This window comes from Leguminivora glycinivorella, chromosome 7, assembly GCF_023078275.1.
Source record: "Leguminivora glycinivorella isolate SPB_JAAS2020 chromosome 7, LegGlyc_1.1, whole genome shotgun sequence".
Lineage (NCBI taxonomy): Eukaryota > Metazoa > Arthropoda > Insecta > Lepidoptera > Tortricidae > Leguminivora > Leguminivora glycinivorella.
Genome location: NC_062977.1, coordinates 24,440,810 through 24,464,992, shown reverse-complemented (window position 1 = coordinate 24,464,992; position 24,183 = coordinate 24,440,810). Strand labels below are relative to the sequence as shown.

At 36.6% G+C, this 24,183-nt stretch overlaps 1 protein-coding gene across 1 annotated transcript in view; it reads left to right on the top strand.

Annotated features, from left to right (window-relative positions):
* The window catches only part of LOC125228215 (ankyrin repeat domain-containing protein 29), a 92,648-nt gene that overhangs the window by 60,015 nt on the left and 8,450 nt on the right, over positions 1-24,183 (top strand). The window contains exons 2-3 of the mRNA XM_048132695.1: positions 12,957-13,067; positions 23,083-23,181. Of these exons, the coding sequence (XP_047988652.1) occupies positions 12,957-13,067; positions 23,083-23,181 (210 nt within the window). The remainder of the gene's footprint in view (positions 1-12,956; positions 13,068-23,082; positions 23,182-24,183) is intronic.

Below are 24,183 nucleotides of genomic sequence, written 5' to 3'. Positions count from 1 at the left end.
TTTCCCTTTATAATATTAGTATGGATACCTACCTTTAGTCCAAATCTCGGCGATTAACTAATTTTTAATTTTAAGTTCAGTCATTTGATTTATACTACTCATTGCGGAACCCTAAACCGAACAATAACAATCGGTAACTTAAAGCTACTGAACGTAAAAACTTTCGCTTGATAAGTTTTTGCCGTGCCCATAGTAAACAGGTATTATGCTCACTTTCATTGTATTGTGCGCTATGGCGGCCGTCAATGGGGTACATTCACTATTGTGTTTATTCACTAATATTATGGTTTGGTTGGATAAATGACAGGCGAATGATAGATAATAATGGTTAGTTGACTGTGTATGTTTTAGTAGTAGTTGTGAGTGGAACTTGAAGTCCTAGCCTACGTGCTAATCGAAAGTTTATCGAAATTCCAATATCATATCATTGACCATAAGAGTGATGGAAAGAGATGACTATACACGTTACGCAACGGAGTATAAATAATTGACATACTGGCTATGCAAGTGCTTAGCACCTTGAAGAAATATTGATGTTTAAAAGTCTAATCCCCTTATCCATACGTTTACTAAAATTGACAAGACGGTAGCAATTAAACCAACAGATAGATTACTTAACTGTTGAAGTAAAGGACTAAATTAGTTCGAGCTGAACTAGTGTTTAGAGATTGAAGTACTTCATTTGAATCGTTCATTCGCAAACTACTCATGTCTACTGCCACATCTTGGACATTAGCGATCAAATATATGAAAGAGGCGATTTCTGGCAGAAATTCTAAGCTCGTGTAGGTGAACGCGTACCATGCTTGTGTGAGTGAGATATGACAGGTCGACTGCTCGCGTTTTCGACAGGTAACTGTGAGGTAACCGAGAGCGGGTGGTGGGCGCTTGCAGCGGGGAGCGGGAGTGGCCATACTGTACGATTACTCTTTATCAGTAGCACAGTATACTGCAAAGCTGTACTTACTAAGTTCTAAAAGACATTCCTAAGACTAATCTAGTTTTATAGTCTTGAATTCTTGAGTCAAAGTCGTTAAACAAGCGTTTCAAATGATTGATCTGCGCGGATGCTTTCAGTTGCGTGTAGAGTGAAAAACGTACGTTAATGCGCGCTGACGTTTCCGGACGCTTTGTATGAGCTAAAATTATCTTGAATAGTATACCGGAAAACTACGCGACTGTAGTCCATCAAAAGCTTCTATGTTCAAAAACTGACTCGAATGTGATGTTTAAAGAAGACCTACTGACACTGTCAACTACGTTTGACGTGTTGCTTCCCTGTCACACTTACGTGGGATTGAGAAGGCACACTGACATTTTATCCCGCTAGGCGGCGCCTGTGCAAGTGCCTAGGCATGTCATTGTCATTCGTATGTGTGAGAGAGAAAAACATATCATCGTCTCACTCTAACGTATAAAATTCTTTATCCATAAAATTGGTATTGGTTTTGGAAGCCCTACTACTGACTACTTAGATATAGAAGTTGATAACCTGTCTGACTTAGCGCGTAGCGACCCTGCGGCCCAGCGTTGCAATGGGTTATGGGTGCAAGAATGACCATTAGGTAATTTTTTTTGACAGAGGTGTTCTGTTTTTATACGTTATGACTAAATTTAATATGAAAACCTTACGACTCAATCCAAAAATAGCCATTTTTGAAATTTCCCCGCTTACCCTAATGCATCTTAATGGATTTCCTGATTAATAATCATTTAATTGTATCCTAAATTGTAAATGAAAAGCGTAACCCCACAACATTGTACCCCTTGTTTATCAATCTACCTGCTCTCAACAACTAGGGGTAGGGGTTGGCTAGCAACGCCTCAGATCAGATCATTCACCCCGAGATCCACGTGTTGCGAATTAAAAGTAAGATGATAAAATACAAGATAGGAAATCCGTACAAAAAAAAATTGATTGGTACTTAAGACGCTACAGGAGCGAAAATGCTAAAATGGAAAGGAGCCCCCCTTTATTTGGGAATTTTAGTTAAATATACTAGTGTTATTAACTAGATTTATCAAAAAAAACCGGCCAAGAGCGTGTCGGGCCACGCTCAGTGTAGGGTTCCGTAGTTTTCCGTATTTTTCTCAAAAACTACTGAACCTATCAAGTTCAAAACAATTTTCCTAGAAAGTCCTTATAAAGTTCTACTTTTGTGAATTTTTTCATATTTTTTGAACATATGGTTCAAAAGTTAGAGGGGGGGGGGACGCACTTTTTTTTCCTTTAGGAGCGATTATTTCCGAAAATATTAATAATATCAAAAAACGAACTTTGTAAACCCTTATTCATTTTTAAATACCTATCCAACAATATATCACACGTTGGGATTGGAATGAAAAAAAAATCAGCCCCCACTTTACATGTAGGGGGGGTACCTTAATAAATCATTTTTTTCCATTTTTTATTTTTGCACTTTGTTGGCGTGATTGATATACATATTGGTACCAAATTTCAGCTTTCTAGTGCTAACGGTTACTGAGATTATCCGCGGACGGACGGACGGACGGACGGACGGACGGACGGACGGACGGACGGACAGACAGACATGGCGAAACTATAAGGGTTCCTAGTTGACTACGGAACCCTAAAAAGTGTCCATTCAGAACAACTCAGTTTAAAGAAATTGCGAAAAAAATTTTAAAATCGAGGTTCCTCTCTCGACTATTTTCTCCCTCAAAACTTAATCAATCGTAACGAAATCTGAGAATCTGAATAAAAATGAAATTATTTGTGTCGGACCGTTTAGTTTTTTGGCCAATTTTGTATACCACACTTTTTGCGCCATAATCAATAAGGCCGTTTTTGGGATTTTTGATGGGCTGTAGCGCCTTTAAAAATAAGAATATCAAAAAAATCATAACGGTCCGACACAGATAAAAATAATAATAATCTGTGTTGAAAAAATCAGTGTTCTATCTTCAAAAACCCGGGAGGAAATAGTCGAGAGCGTTTGTATGGAGAATTGACCCCTCCTGTATTGTCTTAACAATTCGTACTTCGTATGGCTTGTATGACCTGCTCTCAACTAGGGGTAGCAGCAGGCCTAGCACATGATGGCCGCGAGAGTATGTCGCCGCGAGATAGACTACCTGTCCTTATGTCATTAATACAATTAGACAAAGACGTGTCATCTATCTCGCGGCGACATACTCCCGCGGCCATCATGTGCTAGGCTTACTGGTAGGCACTAGAAACGCCCGCAGATCAGAGCATTCACCCCGAGAGCCACGTGTTGCGAATTCAACTGAGATGATAACAAATAGGTATAGGACATTATTTCGAGAAATAACTTTATTAATTAGCTATTAATTCACTTGGCATTTTTGTATATAATAACGTGCCCCAATAGTTGGATTTTAGTATAATTTAAATTTTCGCCAAAAAATCGCGGTTATACAACGTGTTTTTATTGATTCCCGTTAACTTTAAGGGAAGGTCAATTACGACTAATTTCTCTAAGAAACTCGTGTCTTAATATACCTACATGTAATGTAAAAATACACAATGACACTTTTAATTTAATGAAAGTGCTTCATAATATTGATAGGTACATACACTCGTATATGAAGATACGTTTAAAGAATACCATTTGAAACATTTAACTGTCTATTTTATTGTTTACAAAACACGGTATACAATTAAACATTCCTATTCAAACACCATGTTCAAAGCGTTTTCAAAAGAGATTTTAATTTGGGAGATCAAAGGTGCTTTGTTATAACTTGAACATGGACGAACGCCGTTTGAATGAAGTACGGTTTCCACTCAGAGGAGTAGAGATGGGCTGAATATGGACTTTACCGAATACGAATATTCGGCCGAACATTCGGTTCAGCTCTTACCGAACCGAACATTCGGCCGAATATTCGGTTACGCCATATTTTTAAGGGGATTCATTAAAATTATTAAATGATTGATAATCGTTACATATGTTACTTACAAGTATGTTTTTATGATTTAGTGGATAACTAAATTCAGTTAAAACAACTCTGAACTTTTTTAAAAAACAATTGTATTTATATTTTGACACACAGGTTTCTCTTTTTTAGCAGTTCCTTAAAAAACTACTAAAATAGAAACTTATAATCTAATGGAATACGTAATTATTTAATAAATAACTTATTTACTTTGTTTATTCAGTAAATATTCGGCAATGCAACCGAATAATTCGGCCAATTACGAACAATTAAAAACTTGCCGAATATGCCGAATACCGAATATTCGGCCCATCTCTACAGAGGAGTATGTAGGAAATGTACATTATAACGGTAATATTTATAATATAGGGCGTTTCGGTCAAAAGGTACAACATTTTCGTCGATAAGATCTATTTCATCATTGATGCTATTATGGAAATAGCTGAGGAATTGTCATTGATTTGAGTCGTTCTAGAAATATCTCGATATTTTTAATGCTTAAACTATTTAACGCTACTTAAAATAAGTAGGTACATTAGCTAGATTTTAGAGAATAATGTAAGTTTGTAACATTTTAATTGTCTCGTGCATATTTTTGTGTACTAATACAAATAACAGAGTGAATTAGTCATTGTAATCTGATGCTACAAGAAAATTGCCGTAAATATAATCATAACAAGGTACAAGTATAGAACTCATCAATAAAATTATTATGGATGGGTATCGAGTCATCATCATCGTCCTTGCGTTATCCCGGAATTTGCCACGGCTCATCGAAGCCTGAGGTCCGCTGTTACAACTAATCCCAGGATTTGGCGTAGGCACTAGTTTTACGAAAGCGACTGCCATCTGACTTTCCAACCCAAAGAGTAACTAGGCCTTATTGGAGTTATTCCGATTTCCTAACGATGTTTTCCTTCACCGAAAATCGACTGGCAAATATCAAATGACATTTCGCACATAAGTTCCGAAAAACTCTTTGGTACGAGCCGGGATTCGAATCCGGATTAAAAGTCGCACTCTCTTACCGCTAGGTAACCCACCAGCGCTTCATGGTTGGGTATCGAGTAGGTAAACGAAATATCTCCTAAAATTACTAGAATAAAACTATGACAAAAGTAAGTATTCTAACTTTTTTTGTGAGAAAACCAATGTCTGATCCTTTCTCTAAATTTAAAGACTAATATCTTATACAACTCATAAAAAAATGTTACTATTTCGAGATTCATGTCTTATCGACCTAATAAACGTAATGAGAGATTTGGCGCACACAAACAAAATACCTTTAGAGACCAGTCAAACCACGGTGTATGCATATTTCGCATTGTCATACATATACCGGCTGGCCCACGTACGGCTTAAAGCCACATGGAGGGAAAGTACCTTAAATATCGTAGATAATATATTTTCCTGAAAGAAAACTTTATTTTATTTTAAAAACTTAGCAAAACTACATTCATTGATTTTTAACTACATTCATTGATTTTTAACTACATTCATTGATTTTTAACTACATTCATTGATTTTTAACTACATTCATTGATTTTTAAATAATTACATGAATCTAACGATATGCCTAGGAATTTCATGATGTATCAGTCTGGCTGATGTTACGAATAGTTGCGCGCGCGCATAACGGACAACGGTACTGCAGACTAATTGCAGTTTATCGCTGGCAGATGATAAGCGGGTGCGCACGCGATCCGATTTATGCAATTATACAGGGTGTTTCAAAAAACTGTTGGTTTTGAAGGAATACTCACAAACTAATCCGAGTTTAATGTTATTAGATCTAATGTTATATACGTTAACGTCGATACTTATTTTACAAATTAGATTTATTTAATGTCTTAAACTGTCTTAACTGGTCCTCGGTCACCAGATAAGACGTATCAATCAACATTGTTATACAGCGAGGAAAGCCTCCAGACTCTCATGAGCCTATTTTAGATATTAGCATAAATTAAATATAACAAGATCATACCATCCCATACATTAAAATGCGACCGCCTAAGACCGCGCTTACACTCCACCACACATAGATGGCGCCACAAAAAAAATGTCTTGTAGCTTTCGATTATACATGTAGATGGCGTTAAGTGTCACTTTTGACATAGGTTTACGGCTCGGAATTGACACTTTATGCCAATCTACAAATAATCGGTGGCAACAAGGCATTTTTTGTGGCGCCATCTATGTGTGGTGGAGTGTAAGCGCGTTCGTAGGTGGTCGCATTTTAATGTATGGGATGGTATGATCTTGTTATATTTAATTTATGATATTAGCTAGCTTTTAAGTTCAGTCTTACTTTATTAGGTACCTACCTTTAAATATGTGCATGTAAAAAAGAACTTTTATTATATTTACTTAAACAACCATTTTTAACCCCCGACGCAAAAACGACGGGGTGTTTTAAGACTTATACGTTTCTGTCTGTCTGTTTGTCTGTCTGTCTGTGTGTGTGTCTGTCTGTCTTTTCGTCTGAAAGCTGAGTTAGTCGGGAGGGTTCTCAGCCATAATTCATGAAAATCGGTCTACTATGTCGCGGTCGAGGGTTTTCCCAAAATTTTAATTTTGTGGTTAGGTTATAATGTCTTGAATTGTTTTTTATTTTTTTTATTTTTATTTATTTTGAAAAAAAACAACTTAAACTAATTTTGTACATGAATTAACTTGCCAAACTGTTACGTTTAATGGCAAGATAGACTGTCTTGTGGGCCGATGCAGATACTGTAGAAGATACGCCGTGTCTTGCGTGGGCGGCCGTCGCGTCTCATACTTCCATATCGATAAGGTTTGATTTCGTATGCGTCCCATCGCCGTCGCGCGACCATCGCGCGACCGTCGCCCACGCAAGCCACGGCGATAGTGTAGATAGTGGTAGCGGGTCAGCTTAATTATTATAATAAATGTAGAAAACACGACAAGTTATGTAAGTATATGTATTTATATCATATCATAGTATGTACCTATTAATCATCAATTTGTGTCTATATTACTCTTGCAAGTTGTGACAAATCGGGAAATATACCTAGATACTCGTACTTATATCTCGGTTCGAATCCCGGTAAGGGCATTTATTTGTGTGATGAGCACAGATATTTGTTCCTGAGTCATGGATGTTTTCTATGTATATAAGTATTTGTGTATTATGTATATCGTTGTCTGGGTACCCACAACCCACAACACAAGCCTTCTTGAGCTTACCGTGGGACTCAGTCAATGTATAAGAATAAAAAAATTATTTCAGACCTTGAGTCCTACATTTTTTTTTATATACACCGTGTTTCCGGTATCACTCAAAACCTCAGACACCCCAACTGATTTTTTTTTTAAACGTATCTAGAATATTATTTTTTTAATTTGATGATTATTATTTTTTTAAATTGAATATTTAATTTTCTGTGCAGCTCTACTCGACTTTTAACTCAATAAAATAATTGCTAGCTACCATCGTAAACCTTAAAACTGATTAATTGTGTATGTTACTGCAACGACATAAGGTTTACCAATAGACAGCTATGTCACTGTAAAGCACGTCAAACTGTGTCACAGTACCTAAACTTCAAATTGGACAGGTGACGCAGTAAGCAAATTTAAACCTAAAATTCAAAATGACAAGGTTGTAATTAGGTAAGAGTTCAATTTGTTATGACTTATGATAAACTTTAAAATTAAAGTGACGCACGACGTCAAACTCGTAGCGGAAAAAATAATCGTCCAAGTAACCAGCCAGTATTAATACCCCTAAATACTGAAAAAGGTATACAACCTCTAGCAATATGATATGCACAATGTTGTATTACGAAATTTGTAGAATGGGCACGTAAACAATAAGATAAGATAAGATAAGATGTTTATTTGTATAAGTCATGTACATAGGATTTTAAAATTTTACAAATAGCTTCCATGACACCCTGTCAGGGCACACAAATTACTTATATCTAGCTTAATACTAAGTTTCAGGCCATGTAGTTAGTTAATAATTTGGATAGGTGGAATTATTATATAATAATTTTTGGTCATAGCATAATATAATTCGAGTAATACGATTTAGGAATAAATGATTTCAATTAAATTCAAAATATATGTAAAAAAAAAAATCGTTTTTTTGGAAATTTTAAGTTAGGTACTAAAAGGTTTCGTCATTAAAAAACTCCTCCACTCAGTAGTAACATTTGTGTATGAGAAAACTTTTCAATTTCTTATGGAATAAATTGTCATTATTTTCTAATTTGAATAACTAATAATACAAATTAAAACAATATTACCCCCATCAAGATATAGCTCAATCGATTCTACTCTCGATTCTGAACAAACGGTTTTCAGATTTTTAGTGTTAAGTGAAACACGGTGTATATACCTGTAAGAAAATGAAATAAGCCGTATAACGTAAAAACTGAAAACATTATCGTAACGCCGTTTTTTGTTGCATTTGCTGAGTGATCACCCTGTATATAAAAGATAATGCGTATTTTATTTATAGTCTCAGAGTCTCTCTGTTTAATAATGATTATTAAAAAGCAATGGGCACATGAGAATGAGAGCGAACATTTACAATAGAAATACAAATGAGAGCTATCCAACCATGTACAACATGTGAACGTACAAACATACAAAGTAATCATAAGCAGCCGTCAAGAAAGTAGCTCAAACAGAATTACGCCGTGGCTTGCACGGGCGGCGGTCGCGCGATGGACGCATATACGAAAACAAACCTTATCGATATGGAAGTACTAAGTAGACGATGCGATGAGACGCGACGGACCACGCAAGACACGGCGTTACCTGTCGTGCTCCTATTTTAAATGCCAACAACACATTTGTAACAGTCGTGACCCCTCCGGAGTTGTCAGATGTCTTTATATAAATAAATAATAAATAAATATTGGGGACACCTTACACAGATCAACTTAGACCCAAACTAAGCAAAGCTTGTACTATGTGTGTTAAGCGACGATATACATACTTAAATAGATAAATACATACTTATATACATAAAACATCCATGACTCAGGAACAAATATCTGTGCTCATCACACAAATAAATGCCCTTACCGGGATTCGAACCTGGGACCGCGGCTTAGCAGGCAGGGTCACTACCGACTGAGCCAGACCGGTCGTCGGTTGGACGATGATTACTTTACACACTTAAGGTAAAATACCCCATAATGGACGGTGATGCCATTATGGACAAAAAAACACAAATCCTTAAATATAAGTACCCATACAACCATTTCAGTCGCAAAATCTTCAAATCAGTAACTAACTGTCAAATGTGACATAACGCGTGGTAACGGCGTGCAAACAATGCGACCGTATTGATACAATAACAAAATGTAGTCGTCGTGTGCACTCGTTACGGTAACAAAATGTGTACGAATTTGTGGCTGTCAATGTCACTGTCAGAATGACTTTTAACGACACTTTATTAGTCGACGTTTGCACACATAACGGTAACAACATGTGGACGAATTTGTGGCTGTCATTGTCACTGTCAGAACGGTTTCTGACAGTGACATTGACAGAATTTGTACACACATGTGTAGGTCTGATTACCGAACTGCTCCTAAACCACTGTATCCGCAAATGACAATCTGAAATACGAAGGTTTCTCAAACTGTCTTGTGAAGTTGTGGACTGGTTGCTTTGAATCATTTAAATATGAGCGAATTAAATAATAATAAACGACGACGACCATTTAAGCACTCTTCGACATTTTATAGAAATGTGGGAAAGTTAAGAAAAGTGCAGAATGATAATACAAATAGATAAGCACTTTATAGTTACTTAATGTATTAAATATATAATTTTTAATTCTTATTGATAAAAATGAAGTGTAGTGTTGCTTTACACAATAAAAGTAGGAATCAAATGAAATAGAGTATTTACTGTGATATTAATAGAATTTCTGTTGCGCAATGATAGTTTTTTCAGTACAGATGCTGCTTTTTTAACGCAGTAGTGCGAGCAAATCAAGCAATGATTCATTTCTTGTCTGGTCGAAACTCTTAGCTTAGATTTAGGTACTGAAAATCGTCGTACGATACACGTGCGAAAAGGACATTCACAACTCGTGTCGATTTAAAACACTCCCTTCGTTCGTGTATTAATTTATTGCTACTGGTATCGATTTTCCTCTTTTCCGCACTCGTATCTACAAGTATTTTGTTTGGGTTACAAAAAAAACACATTATTTACTCTACTACGTTTTATTTATGTCTCTTTAACATTACAAATTTGTAGACACTTATCTATACAAAAATCTTGACAAAAGAAGTACAGATCGCTGAAATGAATGTTGATAGTAATATTAATGAAGACTACTTCAACAAGTGTCAATTGTGAAATGCCGCACAATACTAGTTGCTCTATAGAAGACCATAATAATAAGATCCCCGATCCTTTACAACCCAGCAGCTCGGTACGCACGTTACAATTTTTTTTTAATCTTCTTTAGTGAGGGCAACTGAGTACGACGGCATATTTAATTGTTTATAAAGTTTGAGGATACCTGAAAAAAATGAATACAAGAAGCCATTCTGCTTTCGGTCACGCGTGTACGCTGCGACCATTTTGCGACCGTTTGTTGACCGTTTGGTGACCGTTTGGCGACTGTTTATTGGTTTTCTAGGCATTATTTTTATTATTTCAGTATAGTATATGCACCAGAGCACTAAAACTTCACCAATCAATATACATAACACGCAAACACCGAGTAGTCAATAATATTATTACTGGTTAAACTGAGGTAAATTGATGGCGCGTTGATAAATTTAGACTTATTTTATGAAATCACTCGAGCAATTTAATTGGCCATGGTAATTAGCCCACATTATATTACAAATGCAAACAATATTTATCTTTAACAAATTCTTACGCCATTACATTTTAATGTCAAATGATTTTATTTCTTTTTTACTTTGACGTCTCTGACAGTCGCCATTTGAAAAGAATGAAATGAACGAATGATTTTGGGAAAGTAGTCGCCAAACGGTAACAATGTGTGCACACGTAGTGCACACTTCTGTCACTTCTGTGACCATTTGTGCCTGTTACCAATCGTCCCCATTTGGGTCGCCGCGACTAAACGTCGACCGTACTGCGACTAAGCATTGAGACCCGAAGACCTGTGTGTACACAAAATAGGAGGATTTGCGTAGGAACGGCGACCGATTATGGTTATATGGGTATCTAAAATACGTTTCTAAAAACTGACGACTATGTACCATAAACTAGAGTTGTAGAGCTATTTAATTTTGAAGTTTCAATTAATTCGGTTATTTCTGAAGGATTTGGAGACAAGATAAAATTCACCAGTTTACTGAAAAAAATATCAAGACAAATTCTTAGTAATGTTGCTAAGAGAGATGAGTTCATGTATAAAATAATAAAAAAATAACGCACGGTGTAATCTTGAATGCGTTTTACTTACTGCATTAAGCATGAGATAAGGTATAAAACATACTAGTTTGTTGCTCCAAAGATATAAAGAAATGATGTTATTTTGCAAGTGTCCATTACTGGACCCGAAAAACTGCCTACCTCCTATGATGGACAAGGAACAATTTACAAAACCAAAATTTACAAGAAACAATCCTATGTTAAAATAACCCAAACTAATTGTATTTATGGTGTATAAAATTGACTCATTGCGTATCAGTTGGTTTTAAAAGTAAAATTTTAAACTTATTTCAGTGTCCATAATGGGGGATCCATTACTGGAGAACTGCCGTCCATAATTGGAGAAAAAACACCTAGTTTTAATTTGTTAACTATGAAGAAATTAATAGGAGTATCTATTCTGCAATACGCTTGAAATGTAGAAGAAGGATAGGACATTCAAGATTTAACACGCTTGGCGGTAGAATTTTTACATTTATCAGTGAAATATCAAAAACTGGCGAATTTTTTTCTTAAACTGTCCATGATTGGGTTCGTCACCTTACAAAGATAAAGATTTTCTATATTTAAAATTATTAATATTATCTTGTATTTTATTAACCCCCGACGCAAAAACGACGGGGTGTTATAAGTTTGACGTGTCTGTTTGTGTGTGTGTCTGTCTGTCTGTCTGTCTGTGTGTGTGTCTGTCTGTGGCATCGTAGCTCCCGAACGGATGAACCGATTTCGATTTAGTTTTTTTGTTTGAAAGCTGTTAGTCGGGAGTGTTCTTAGCCATGTTTTATGAAAATCGGTCCACTATGTCGCGGTCGGGGGTTTTTTCAAAATATTAATTTTGTGGTTAGGTTATTATGTAATGCTCTCGGGGAGACTTTTATGAATTCTTCTCCTCGTTTGCCTAAAAACCATCAAAAAATGAAATATTCAACCCTTTCTCTGAAATGTTTTCACGTACAAAAATGTGAATTTTCAGTCTGTATTAAAGCACTGCGCCCATGACCTGACCTTGGCCGAGGGCAATATGCTACCGTTGAACGTTGGTCGTTTGGACCGATTATTTCACGGGTGTAGTTTAGATACATTAGAGATTAGCTTAAAAACTATGTATTATTTAACCGTTGCGTGTTCCATTTTCGAAAAGTTTACGCTTTGGTGGCGAACAACTTTTTTATGACAAGCTACCGAAATCTGGTAACAAAAAAGGAAGGTTTCATACAAACTACATACACTGAGAGAAATTTGCATTGTGAATTTAACAAGTTCGACTTGTTGCGGTTTATCCGTTTGAATCAGCCAAACGTATGTTTAAAACAATATGTGTCAGGTTGTTTTTATAAAATCGACTTGTTGATTCAAATATATTGCCGATTCAAATGACAAGTAGCTTGTTGTTTGAACCAAAGAGCACGTAGGCGCTATTTTAACCAAAAAACTTGTTGAACGAACATGAAAACTGGTTGTATTTTTCTCAGTGTAGGACATTTTGGGAAACCTAGTGGATCTTGCTCAGCATCATGGACTCTATCAGCTTACCAATTTTTATTAAAATCTTAGACGTGATCCAAATGTACAAACTTAACGGGAATTGCTCGGATACATAATTGTAATTTCTTATGTTTTCGTTACAGAAAGAATCTCGTACGGACGTGCAGTTCCACCTGGCGGCGTTGCGCGGAGACTGCGAGCGGCTGAGGCAACTTCTGGACACGGGCAAAGTGCACATCGACTCAAGAGACCGGGTACGTTTCATCTGATTATAATATAGCCCTCACTAGAGATTTAACCAAACTTCTTTTTAGCGTTATCCGGGAAATTTACCACGGCTCATGAGAGCCTGGGGTCCGAGATCCCAAAATTTGGCGTAAGACCACAGAATATATATATATATATATATATATATATATATATAATAGTACAAGTACAGAAGGCCCACTGCTTTGATATTCACGAAATGCCGCCTTTTTAAATGCCTACATTTTTTTTACAAAGAAACCAGCCGCACGTGCGCAGCGTCGAATGATAGGGTTGCCTATGGATTAAAACGAATTAATTACTCAGATAAAATTTTATACTATTATATTTAAGTCTTAGGTACTTTCTAGGTATATATACAGTATTTTGGTTTAAGTTCCAACATCACAAGCCTTATTGAACTTTTCCGTGGGACTTAATCAATAGTAGATCTGTGTAAGAATGTCCTATCGCATATGAACCTTTAAAAAAATTCGCGACGTAAAATTACAATAGAAAGTGCGTTCCGTGAGAACGCGCGCCACCCCTGATTAGGCCGCGAACTCGCGGCCGCCGGCATGTACTTGTAGCACGGCGATAGAATCGCGGAGTGAGCCGCCCCTGGTAAGACTAACTAGTCAGTGTGTCAGTCACCTTCGACAGAGAGTTAAGTAAGCCATGTTACGACTGGCAAATACATAATGTCATTTTTTTTGTCCGGAAAACTCATTTTTGATAGCCGAGGTTTGAAAATTAAATCTTATAACTCGATTTCGTCGCGAAAATTAAAACACATGACATGACAGTCATACTACAATTACTACAGTACATTTATTGACCGCCATAGAGCTGTCAACAACTGAACTCTTTCAGTACATTTAGTTCTGAACTCTCCAAGCTTTGGTTCCGCTGATACCGCGTGCCCTACTTTCAGTTTTTTTATTACTGCTGTTAAACTGTTATATGTACGTACTGTTATACGTACTAATGTTAGGACTGTTGGGAGTCGGGATACAATTTACAGGCTACAGCGACTTTTTAAATTTACATGGGGTTGGTGGAGTTAGGTTTTGAAAGATAGTATCATCGTAGATTTCTCTGTATCTATTTTTTTTAACCCCCGACGCAAAAACCACGGGGTGTTATAAGTTTGACGTGTCTGTCTCTCTGTTTGTCTGTCTGTGTGTGTGTCTGTCTGTGGCATCGTAGCTCCCGAACGGATGAACCGATTTAGATTTAGTTTTTTTTTTTCTGAAAGCTGAGTTATTTTCCAAAACTTTTGATTAAAGGATAACACATACATATTATACAGGCTACACCAGAAGGAAAAACACTAAACAATTAAAAAATATGCTTATTTTCTGCCAAAGTTTGCCATCTTCAAGCCCTCCTCGCCCATTCAATTAGGTAGGGTAACGATATCGGATATGGTAAGTAAGTATGGCGTCTTTAATATATTAGGATATCGGTCATAATATGCATCCGACATCTCATCGGATCTCCGCTCACCGCTTATGTCCCACACTGCCCCCAAAAAAAGCGTTAATCGCGAACTTATGACATGTTATGATCAGACGCGTTTCGTAACGTTGCGTAATGTTTGTATTACGGCACTAGTGCACAATGGGTTTTTATTTACGGCGTCTTAATGACTTTTGCTTGTGCCGTGGGATCGTGACTCGCTATGCTACTATATAATGTGTTAATGATAGGTTGAATGTGAATAAAAGTAGATTCTAATAAGTCATTTTATTTATTTTGACTGCCGTATTCTGGGCCATTATTTACTTCCCGCACTTACCGGCATTTGCTGTATTTGCGTTTCAAAATGCTGTAAGATGTGATTTAATCTTATTATTGTTTACGTAATGAATAATTTTATTCATGTTCACGATATACGTACGTACCATATAGTTTTCCCCTCACTAGCTCGGAAACACGTGTTTTGTCCTTTAATACCAGCGGGTAAAAACGCATTTTAGCCACTAGTGGGTAAAGTAATTTGACCTTGAATAAAGTCAAATCAACTGCTTGATTATTAATAAAAGTGGGTGAATCTAGTAATAAATATGATTTACCACCTGTAGAACTACTGGAAGCAGTAATAAACGCATTTTTTTGCGTTGTAATTTCCTCGCTATAGTGAGGGGAAAAGTTTTGTGTTACACTCGGGTGCAAATGTATTTTACTTCTCGTGTGTTAAAAAACTCGCAAGTTCAGGATTCTATTCTCGAACCACTCGCTTCGCTCGTGGTTCAACTATAGAATCCGTTCACTTGCTCGTTTCTCAATTCCACACTCGGCGTTAAAATACAACTTTGCCCCCTTGTATAACAAATAACTATTATTTAAAAATACCTATTATTTTTGTTTTGCCGTCAGAAGACGCAAATAAGAAACATAAAGAACTTCTACCATGGACATGATGATATTGATGTCATCTGTCTGTGAAGACCGGTCTGTTTAAGCTTACTGGGGCTATTTATACCTAATTAGTAACATTAATTCTGATTTATATCACATTAGCACACTATTTTCGGTTCTCGTTTGTTTCCTTTCTTTTAGTGAGTATTTTAATAATTATTACTACATATATATAAAAAAAAAAGGTAGGAAGGATACCTAAAGGAACCCGTTCTGGGCCATGCCGGGTCCAAAGGTCCCCATCACGCTAGCAGCGTTACCCCACTGTATGGCGATGGAGACCTGTAGGACAAGCCATGACTCAGAACGGGGATCTTTTGTTTTCTCCCTGAGGCGCTTTCCGATCTCTCGGAAGAGATTGTTAAAAAAAAATAGTAAAATATTATTCAGATTTTATTAGTATTTTAATTATATGATTTTGACTCTTGGACATCTCTAAGAAGAATTAGATTAAGTACCTATACATTTTATCTTTAGTTGTGACATTTAGAACTGTAGAGTCATTTGCACCTCTAAAGTAATTTTAGACTTTTTTTGTATTTGTACTTCTTATTTTAAGTGTAGTTTTAGTTGTAATTTGACATTTAGAGACCTTCTACATCTCTAAGTAATTGTAGTAGAGTTATACTTTAGTTAGAACTTAAAATTAGTATCATCATTTGTAATTTCAATTTCAAATTACAATAAATAAGTACATGTGTATATGACGTGTAAAAGGGCCTATTTGCTGATTTTTTGATCTTTGACGTTTTAAAATAGGCAATTAGGCACGTTACTCGCACATTTCTTTCCGTCATTCTTCGGATCTAGTGCGTAAATTATATCGTATCGTACTTTTATCTCCCTATCGCTTTCGCTACCTATTCCGTGTGATGCGATCGTACAGCGTTAACAATAATACAAACTCTTGGCTACGGACGCTGAATACTCTGATCTTTTAACACTAGATTTTATCTCTCATCATAAACTTAGCCATAACTACAGTGTAAATCAACCTTTAGCACTGTCATAACGCGCCCGGCGCAGTGTAAATCAGCCTTTAACGAAGGCTTTATGTTCAATTATGTGCAAGTTATGTGTCCTGTGTGAAACTATTACTAGTACACGGTGTTCCCATCTTAGCATAACAAAGATTTAATTTATTGCCACTCGTTTCGAACTACCTTTTTAGGGTTCCGTAGTCAACTAGGAACCCTTATAGTTTCGCCATGTCTGTCTGTCCGTCCGTCCGTCCGTCCGTCCGTCCGTCCGTCCGTCCGTCCGTCCGTCCGTCCGTCGGTCCGTCCGTCCGTCCGTCCGTCCGTCCGTCCGTCCGTCCGTCCGTCCGCGGATAATCTCAGTAACCGTTAGCACTAGAAAGCTGAAATTTGGTACCAATATGTATATCAATCACGCCAACAAAGTGTAAAAATAAAAAATGGAAAAAAATGTTTAATTAGGGTACCCCCCCTACATGTAAAGTGGGGGCTGATTTTTTTTTTCATTCCAACCCCAACATGTGATATATTGTTGGATAGTTATTTAAAAATGAATAAGGGTTTACTAAGATCGTTTTTTGATAATATTAATATTTTCGGAAATAATCGCTCCTAAAGGAAAAAAAAGTGCGTCCCCCCCCCTCTAACATTTGAACCATATGTTTAAAAAATATGAAAAAAATTACAAAAGTAGAACTTTATAAAGACTTTCTAGGAAAATTGTTTTGAACTTGATAGGTTCAGTAGTTTTTGAGAAAAATACGGAAAACTACGGAACCCTACACTGAGCGTGGCCCGACACGCTCTTGGCCGGTTTTTTAAGCACTTGTATCGTAATGTACTATTTTCCGTGCATTATTCAAATATCTGCATCTAAGCATTCCAACCCCAACATGTGATATATTGTTGGATTGGTATTTAAAAATGAATAAGGGTTTACTAAGATCGTTTTTAGGGTTCCGTACCTCAAAGAGGAAAAACGGAACCCTTATAGGATCACTCGCGTGTCTGTCTGTCCCTCTGTCACAGCCGATTTCTCCGAAACTACTAGACCGATTTACTTGAAATTTGGCACACGTATGTAAACAAGTGGCCCAAAGACGGACATGTAATATAATTAACTGAAATTAAACGAAATTTAATCATAGGGGCCACTTTTGGGGGGTAAAATTGAAAATTAAAAATCAAAGTTATTAGAACTATATTGTGCTACATATCAAATGAAAGAGCATTTTATAAGCATCTCAAAAATATTTTTTTTTATAGTTTTTATTTTGGTAATTTAGAAGTAATTTAAGAAAATAAGCAAAAAATGACCATTCACACGAGATAGCCCTCTACCTGTAGATTACAGGAAAACCTATTAGAAATCTACAGTCAAGCGTAAGTCGGAGTTAAGAAAAAAAAACTCAAATTGAGATTTTTCACTCACTGCCGCTGCAAGTACTTACTAAATGTTTTGAAATTTTGTTAGCGCCATGGACAGGTAGAAAGAAATTCATTTCTGTTTAGAAATTGTTAAAAATTTTAAGCATTTGCCAAAATGACTTAAGTTCCTACTAAAAAAGAGGCGCTTACGACTGTTTAGAACTGCACTGACCATAATATTGCCCTAATAGGTCCAAAAAATGGTGTATATATACGAAAACAAAAAAATTGTGCCACCGACAACCAAAATCTGAAGTCTATTTGCTCTATCTCTTATAGTTTCCAAAATATACGCAAAATCTTTAAAGTACAAATCTAGTGTACACGTTGCCATCACATGTCGTCAGGCGCTCATGACCTTTTTGTATGGAAATGTCGAAATCCGACTCGCACTTTACCGATTTTCATAGAAAGTTGTGTTTTATTATAGTTTTGAAGGAGGTTTCTTGTTTTTAACCACCAACGCAAAAATATAATAATAATAATAGGTTTGACGCTTGACATGTCTGTCTGGCATCATAGCTCCCGAACGAATCAATCGATTTTGATTTAGTTTTTAATGTTTAAGGTGAATTCGTCGAGAGTTTTTTTTGTACCACGTAGGTGGTAAACATGCATACGGTCCGTCTGATGGAAAGCGGTGAATGTTACATATGGACGCCTGCCACTCAAGGAGTGGCACATGTGCGTTGCCGACTCGACTCATTAGAAACTTGTACAAACCTGTACTTAGAAGGGGCCTGGGTGCCGACGACTCAAAGGACCGAAGGAAGGAGGGGGAAGGAAGGAAGGAGTACCGCACCCTCGTTGAGCTCTGGCTGCCTTACTCACCGGCAGGAACACAACAATGAGTAAAGTCTAGTGCTACTTGATTGCGGTCTTTTGTAAAGCGGAGGTATTAGACTCTGCTCTACCTTAGAGTATATTCAATTTAGTATTAGAGTTATCAGTCAAGAAATTTAAATGCAGCGCCATCTATTATTAGTTTCGACAACTTTTCATGTGACTTTCCATGCCTAAAGGTTCGCACAAGTCTCAAGTCGCGTAAATTACCTACTTAGTAAATTTTGCCGAGAGACGGCGCTAAATACAATAATACTCATTAGAGTACCTATACTTCTAGTCAAAGACATATATAACTCCGTATAGACTAGACAGATAAAGTCTAAGAATAAAACGTACTTACCTCAGTACCACACAGAAGAAGGGCTCAGCTAGATGGCGCTAATATTAATATTAACACGCTTTTATTAGGTCGTCGTGTATGTAACTAACTATGTAACGGAATCTACGGAGGCTTATTTAACCATCTTCCAAGGATCGTAGCGTAATGATAATTGGCAGCTGTATGTAGTTCTGATGACAGTACAATAATATGGTACTGTTGAACTGATCTGATGATGGAGCCGGAAGATATGAACTGGAACTACGATGGTATCATAGCTGTTTTTGGGTTTCTTAGAAAAGTCTTGTAATGAACTTTGACTACGATTAGGTTTCAAGGTCTGATGATGGAGCCGGAAGATATGAACTGGAACTACATGATGGAACATCGTATCATAGCAGTTTTTGGGTTTCTTAGAAAAGTCTTGAAATGAACTTTGTCTACGATAAGGTTTCAAGGTCTGATGATGAAGCCGGAAGATATGAACTGGAACTACATGATGTAACATCGTATCATAGCTGTTTTTGCGTTTCTTAGAAAAGTCTTGTAATGAACTTTGACTACGATTAGGTTTCAAGGTCTGATGATGGAGCCGGAAGATATGAACTGGAACTACATGATAGAACATCGTATCATAGTAGTTTTTGGGTTTCTTAGAAAAGTCTTGTAATGAACTTTGACTACGATTAGGTTTCAAGGTCTGATGATGGAGCCGGAAGATATGAACTGGAACTACTAAAAAGATCAACGTAGTATTTAAAATAAGTTGGGATAGGGTTTTCTTGAGACCCTTAAGAGCAAGTAAAGGGGGCTCAGGGGCGATCGAAGCCCCCACAAAAAAGACTGATCAACGTAGTATTTAAAATAAGTTGGGTTAAGGTTTTCTTGTGACCCTCCAGAGGAAATAAAGGGGGGCTCGGGGGCGAAGCCCCCGCAAAAAAGAAAGATCAACGTAGTATTTAAAATAAGTTGGGTTAGGGTTTTCTTGTGACCGTTCAGAGTAAATAAAGGGGGGGGGGGGGGGGGCTAATTAGAAAAATATTTTTGTGCATTTTTTATGTGAATATTGCCTAACTTTTTGTAATTTCAATCTTCTGTCTATTTATTCTCTAAGTATTATTGTTGTATATTATTTTTTTAAATCAAATCTTGACGTGTAAAATGGCGTTGAATGAATAAATGAATATGAGTATGAGTAGTATGGTTATTTTAACCATTGAAAGTTTGTACGGAACCCTCGGTGGGCGAGTCCGACTCGCACTTGGCCGGTTTTTTGATAATATTAATATTTTCGGAAATAATCGCTCCTAAAGGAAAAAAAAGTGCGTCCCCCCCCTCTAACTTTTGAACCATATGTTTAAAAAATATGAAAAAAATTACAAAAGTAGAACTTTATAAAGACTTTCTAGGAAAATTGTTTTGAACTTGATAGGTTCAGTAGTTTTTGAGAAAAATACGGAAAACTACGGAACCCTACACTGAGCGTGGCCCGACACGCTCTTGGCCGGTTTTTTACGCACTTGTATCGTAATGTACTATTTTCCGTGCATTATTCAAATATCTGCATCTAAGCATCTGATACGTGCATGCATGTATGCGCATGCGCACAGAAAACCGTATGCCAGTAGCATTAGCATAACACATGAGTTATCCGCCAACCAGAGCGTTGCAACTACTTGCAGTGGTCACGGTGCATAGCAACTGCACTGAGATTCAACTGGGCCCGATTCTACAGTGCATTAAACGATATACAGTGCGTAAATTCTTAACGGACGATAAATTAAACCAGACAGAATTAATAAAAAAAAGATATTTACCAACACAGCACGAAATGGAAACGTATAAAAAAGTTAGTAAGTAAAATTACAGATGTGTGTGCAGTAAAATGGACGAGACTCAGCCAGACCGCTGATTTTCAGTCCCCAACCAATAAACTTAAATCTAATACTTAACTAAATAATAATTAGTGTTTTTATTAATTGAGAAGTGTTTTTAGTTATTTTCACCCCATAATTAACTCGCTGTAAACAAATGGTTACGATGCCTGTCAATGACGACTGTCAACGAGCGTTTGAGTAGGTTTGCATTGTATTACATTGCGGGACAATTATTTTGTATGGACTTTGGACAAGATTTTTAATTCAGTTTTAAGTAAAAGTTACCTATCTAATTTCTTTTCTTATGTCCTATACTTACCACCGTTAAGAGATGCACCCGTATTAGCTTTACACCCTGTATGGTTAAGGAAAATGCCCTGGGGGCCGATTTTTGAGTCTCACGCGTTCAAATTCAGAAAATTGTCACTGAAAATAATAAGCAAGTCACCTTTTTCTACCGGTATTTTAGTGACAGTGAGACTCAAAAATCGGCCCCCTGCCCCGAATGTTCGTACATCTTTGCTTTTTGGGTGCCATGCCACTAGGCTCTTAAATATAAGAAACGATGAAACGACTTCATTCCGAAACTCTCTGTACAAATAACAAGTGAAGGCTAATATCATTTTAAGGGCATTTTCAGAATTTGGGACCTCCGATTAGCGTAAGTTAACAAAAATTAACTCACTGTCAGTTTTGTGATGATAATTAAGCATGAAATTTCAATAAAAATATTGTTTTTGTGTTACTTACGTCCTTCCTATACAAAATGTACTGAGGAGACGTTTTTTGAATTACATTCGGTCCGTTGCGCGCCGCAAGACATGCGTCTCATGAGTGTGGATAGTCCCTAACAGATTGCACTGCATACAAGTCTTTTTTAAGATTGTGTGGCGTGCCTTAAACACATCCCGATAAAGAAAACCATCTGAAAACACTTCGCTTACTTCAAAGCGGATAAACTCCATGTTTATGGATTAGTTATGTAAAAAACAGTGATTAATTGAAGAAGAGATTTCTATGAAAGAATGTCAATTCCTTCAATGCTTCAATAACCTTGATTATGTTATGAGCTTATGAGTAAATCACTATAATGGAGTTTTTAAATTATTTAGCAAATTAACGGCAGTTTTTAATTGTACCTACGAGCGAAAAAAAACGGAGTAGGTATCAGTGGCGGGGCGTGAAATATTTCGTTGGTAAAGCCGGAGGGGTTTTTGGCATATGTTTTGTATGGACTTCTACAGAAAATAGAAAATTTTAGGGAACCCGTTGGGAATCGAGTTGTATCGACGCGACGCTCCGCCACTGGTAGGTATGCTACCTAGCTGTACTGTAAAGGTAAATTTTGTGGTAATCTCTCGACAGAGGATTAAAACTTTAAAATAAACAAATTGTCAGAATTATTTTAAGTGCCAGTTTTACGAATACGGAATAACATTTAGAATTTAGATACTTCTTGAGTGAAAATACATCCAAAAAAAGTCATGTAACATGTTTACCTTCTTTTGACATAAAATCACTCGGGTTCCTCCTGTTACACTGTGTATATATATCTTTCCCCCTCACTAGCTCGGAAACACGTGTTTTGTCCGTTAATACCAGCGGGTAAAAACGCATTTTATCCACTAGTGAGTAAAGTAATTTGACCTTGAATAAAGTCAAATTAACTGCTTTCAAATTGATAAAAGTAGATGAATCTAGTAACTAAGATGATTTACCACCTGTGGAACTGCTGGAAGCAGTGATAAACTCATTTTTTTGCGTTGTAGTTTCCTCGCTATAGTGAGGGGAAAAGTTTTGTGTTACACTCGGGTGCAAATGTATTTTACTTCTCGTGTGTTAAAAAACCCGCAAGTTCAAGATTCTATTCTCGAACCACTCGCTTCGCTCGTGGTTCAACTATAGAACCCTTTCACTTGCTCGTTTTTCAATTCCACACTCGGCGTTAAAATATAACTTTGCCCCCTTGTTATAACAAATAACTATTAGATACTTCTTGAGTGAAGAAACCATCCAAAAAAGTCATGTAACATGTTTACCTTCTTTTGACCCCAGAAATGCGTTAATAAAATCTTTCGGGTTTCTCCTGTTACACTGTGTGTCTATATACTTAACTTATCTTATTCTAATAGTCATGTTTTGCGTATTTCAGGATGGGACCACACCGCTAATACTGTCTGCGGCGATGGGTCACACAGAGTGTGTCAGAGAATTGTTGGCGCAAGGAGCAGATCCGGCCTGCAGTAGAACGGTATGATTCAAACTTATAACACTATCTCTTTCACTCTTACTATTCGCCGAGTCCCACACAGCATTGCTGAAATTTATGTTTTAATTACTTCCTTTCATCAAATTTATGATTTTTATCATTTTTTTATTTTACCAAAATAGTGAAAAATATTAATATTTTTGCTAAACATCAACGCTATAAAAAAATTTGCCGCCTAATTTCCCATAAGTTGATACCAGAGACGATTTTTAAATTTTAGGAATTTTTTTCCATAGTAATTTTTCATACAACTTTTGGCGGTCGAAAAAACGCATTTTGCATAAATATATTTTACTATATTTTTAGTATGTCAAAAAGACACACACAAAGAACTAAAAAAACCAAACTTCGGTTCTGTGGTAATTATTATGACCCCCAAGGCTATATCTCCTCTACTACATGGCAGTCCGGCCAGGCCCTTTGAGCCGTTTGGCCGCTTCTTCAAGTTATTTATTTTGTGCTTGAACAACTTGTTCTTTAGGGTATCGGAAATTTAAGTCGATTTTACTCATTAACGACTATAATGATCTTCAACATCTTACAATAACCAAAATACATAAAATCCTTAAGTTATTCTTAAATCTAACATCTTTACCCAGTTTGTACTAGGAACAGCGATATCTAGTTTGTCACAGTGAACTAGATGCCACTATGATCAAAATAATATCGTTAGCTAGTTTACGCTGGGGTCAGCGCCATCTAGCTGGATATTTTGATAACCTACGTACTTAAGTGTAAGGGATTATAGCCTAAGAACGGTGCGATATTTTTGAAAATAATTCTACAACAGTAATTTTTTTTCATATACAGCGTTTAATCGCAATTTAAAAAACCTATATTTTCGAATCCACCAATGGTTTGGAATGGAAGATATTAAAAAAAACTACGCCCAAAAAATAAGCGTTTTCTTTCAGCAAAATACCTCACAGTAATTTAATGGTAGACACATGTAAAAAAAAATCAGTTTTAAGGTTTACAACCCGA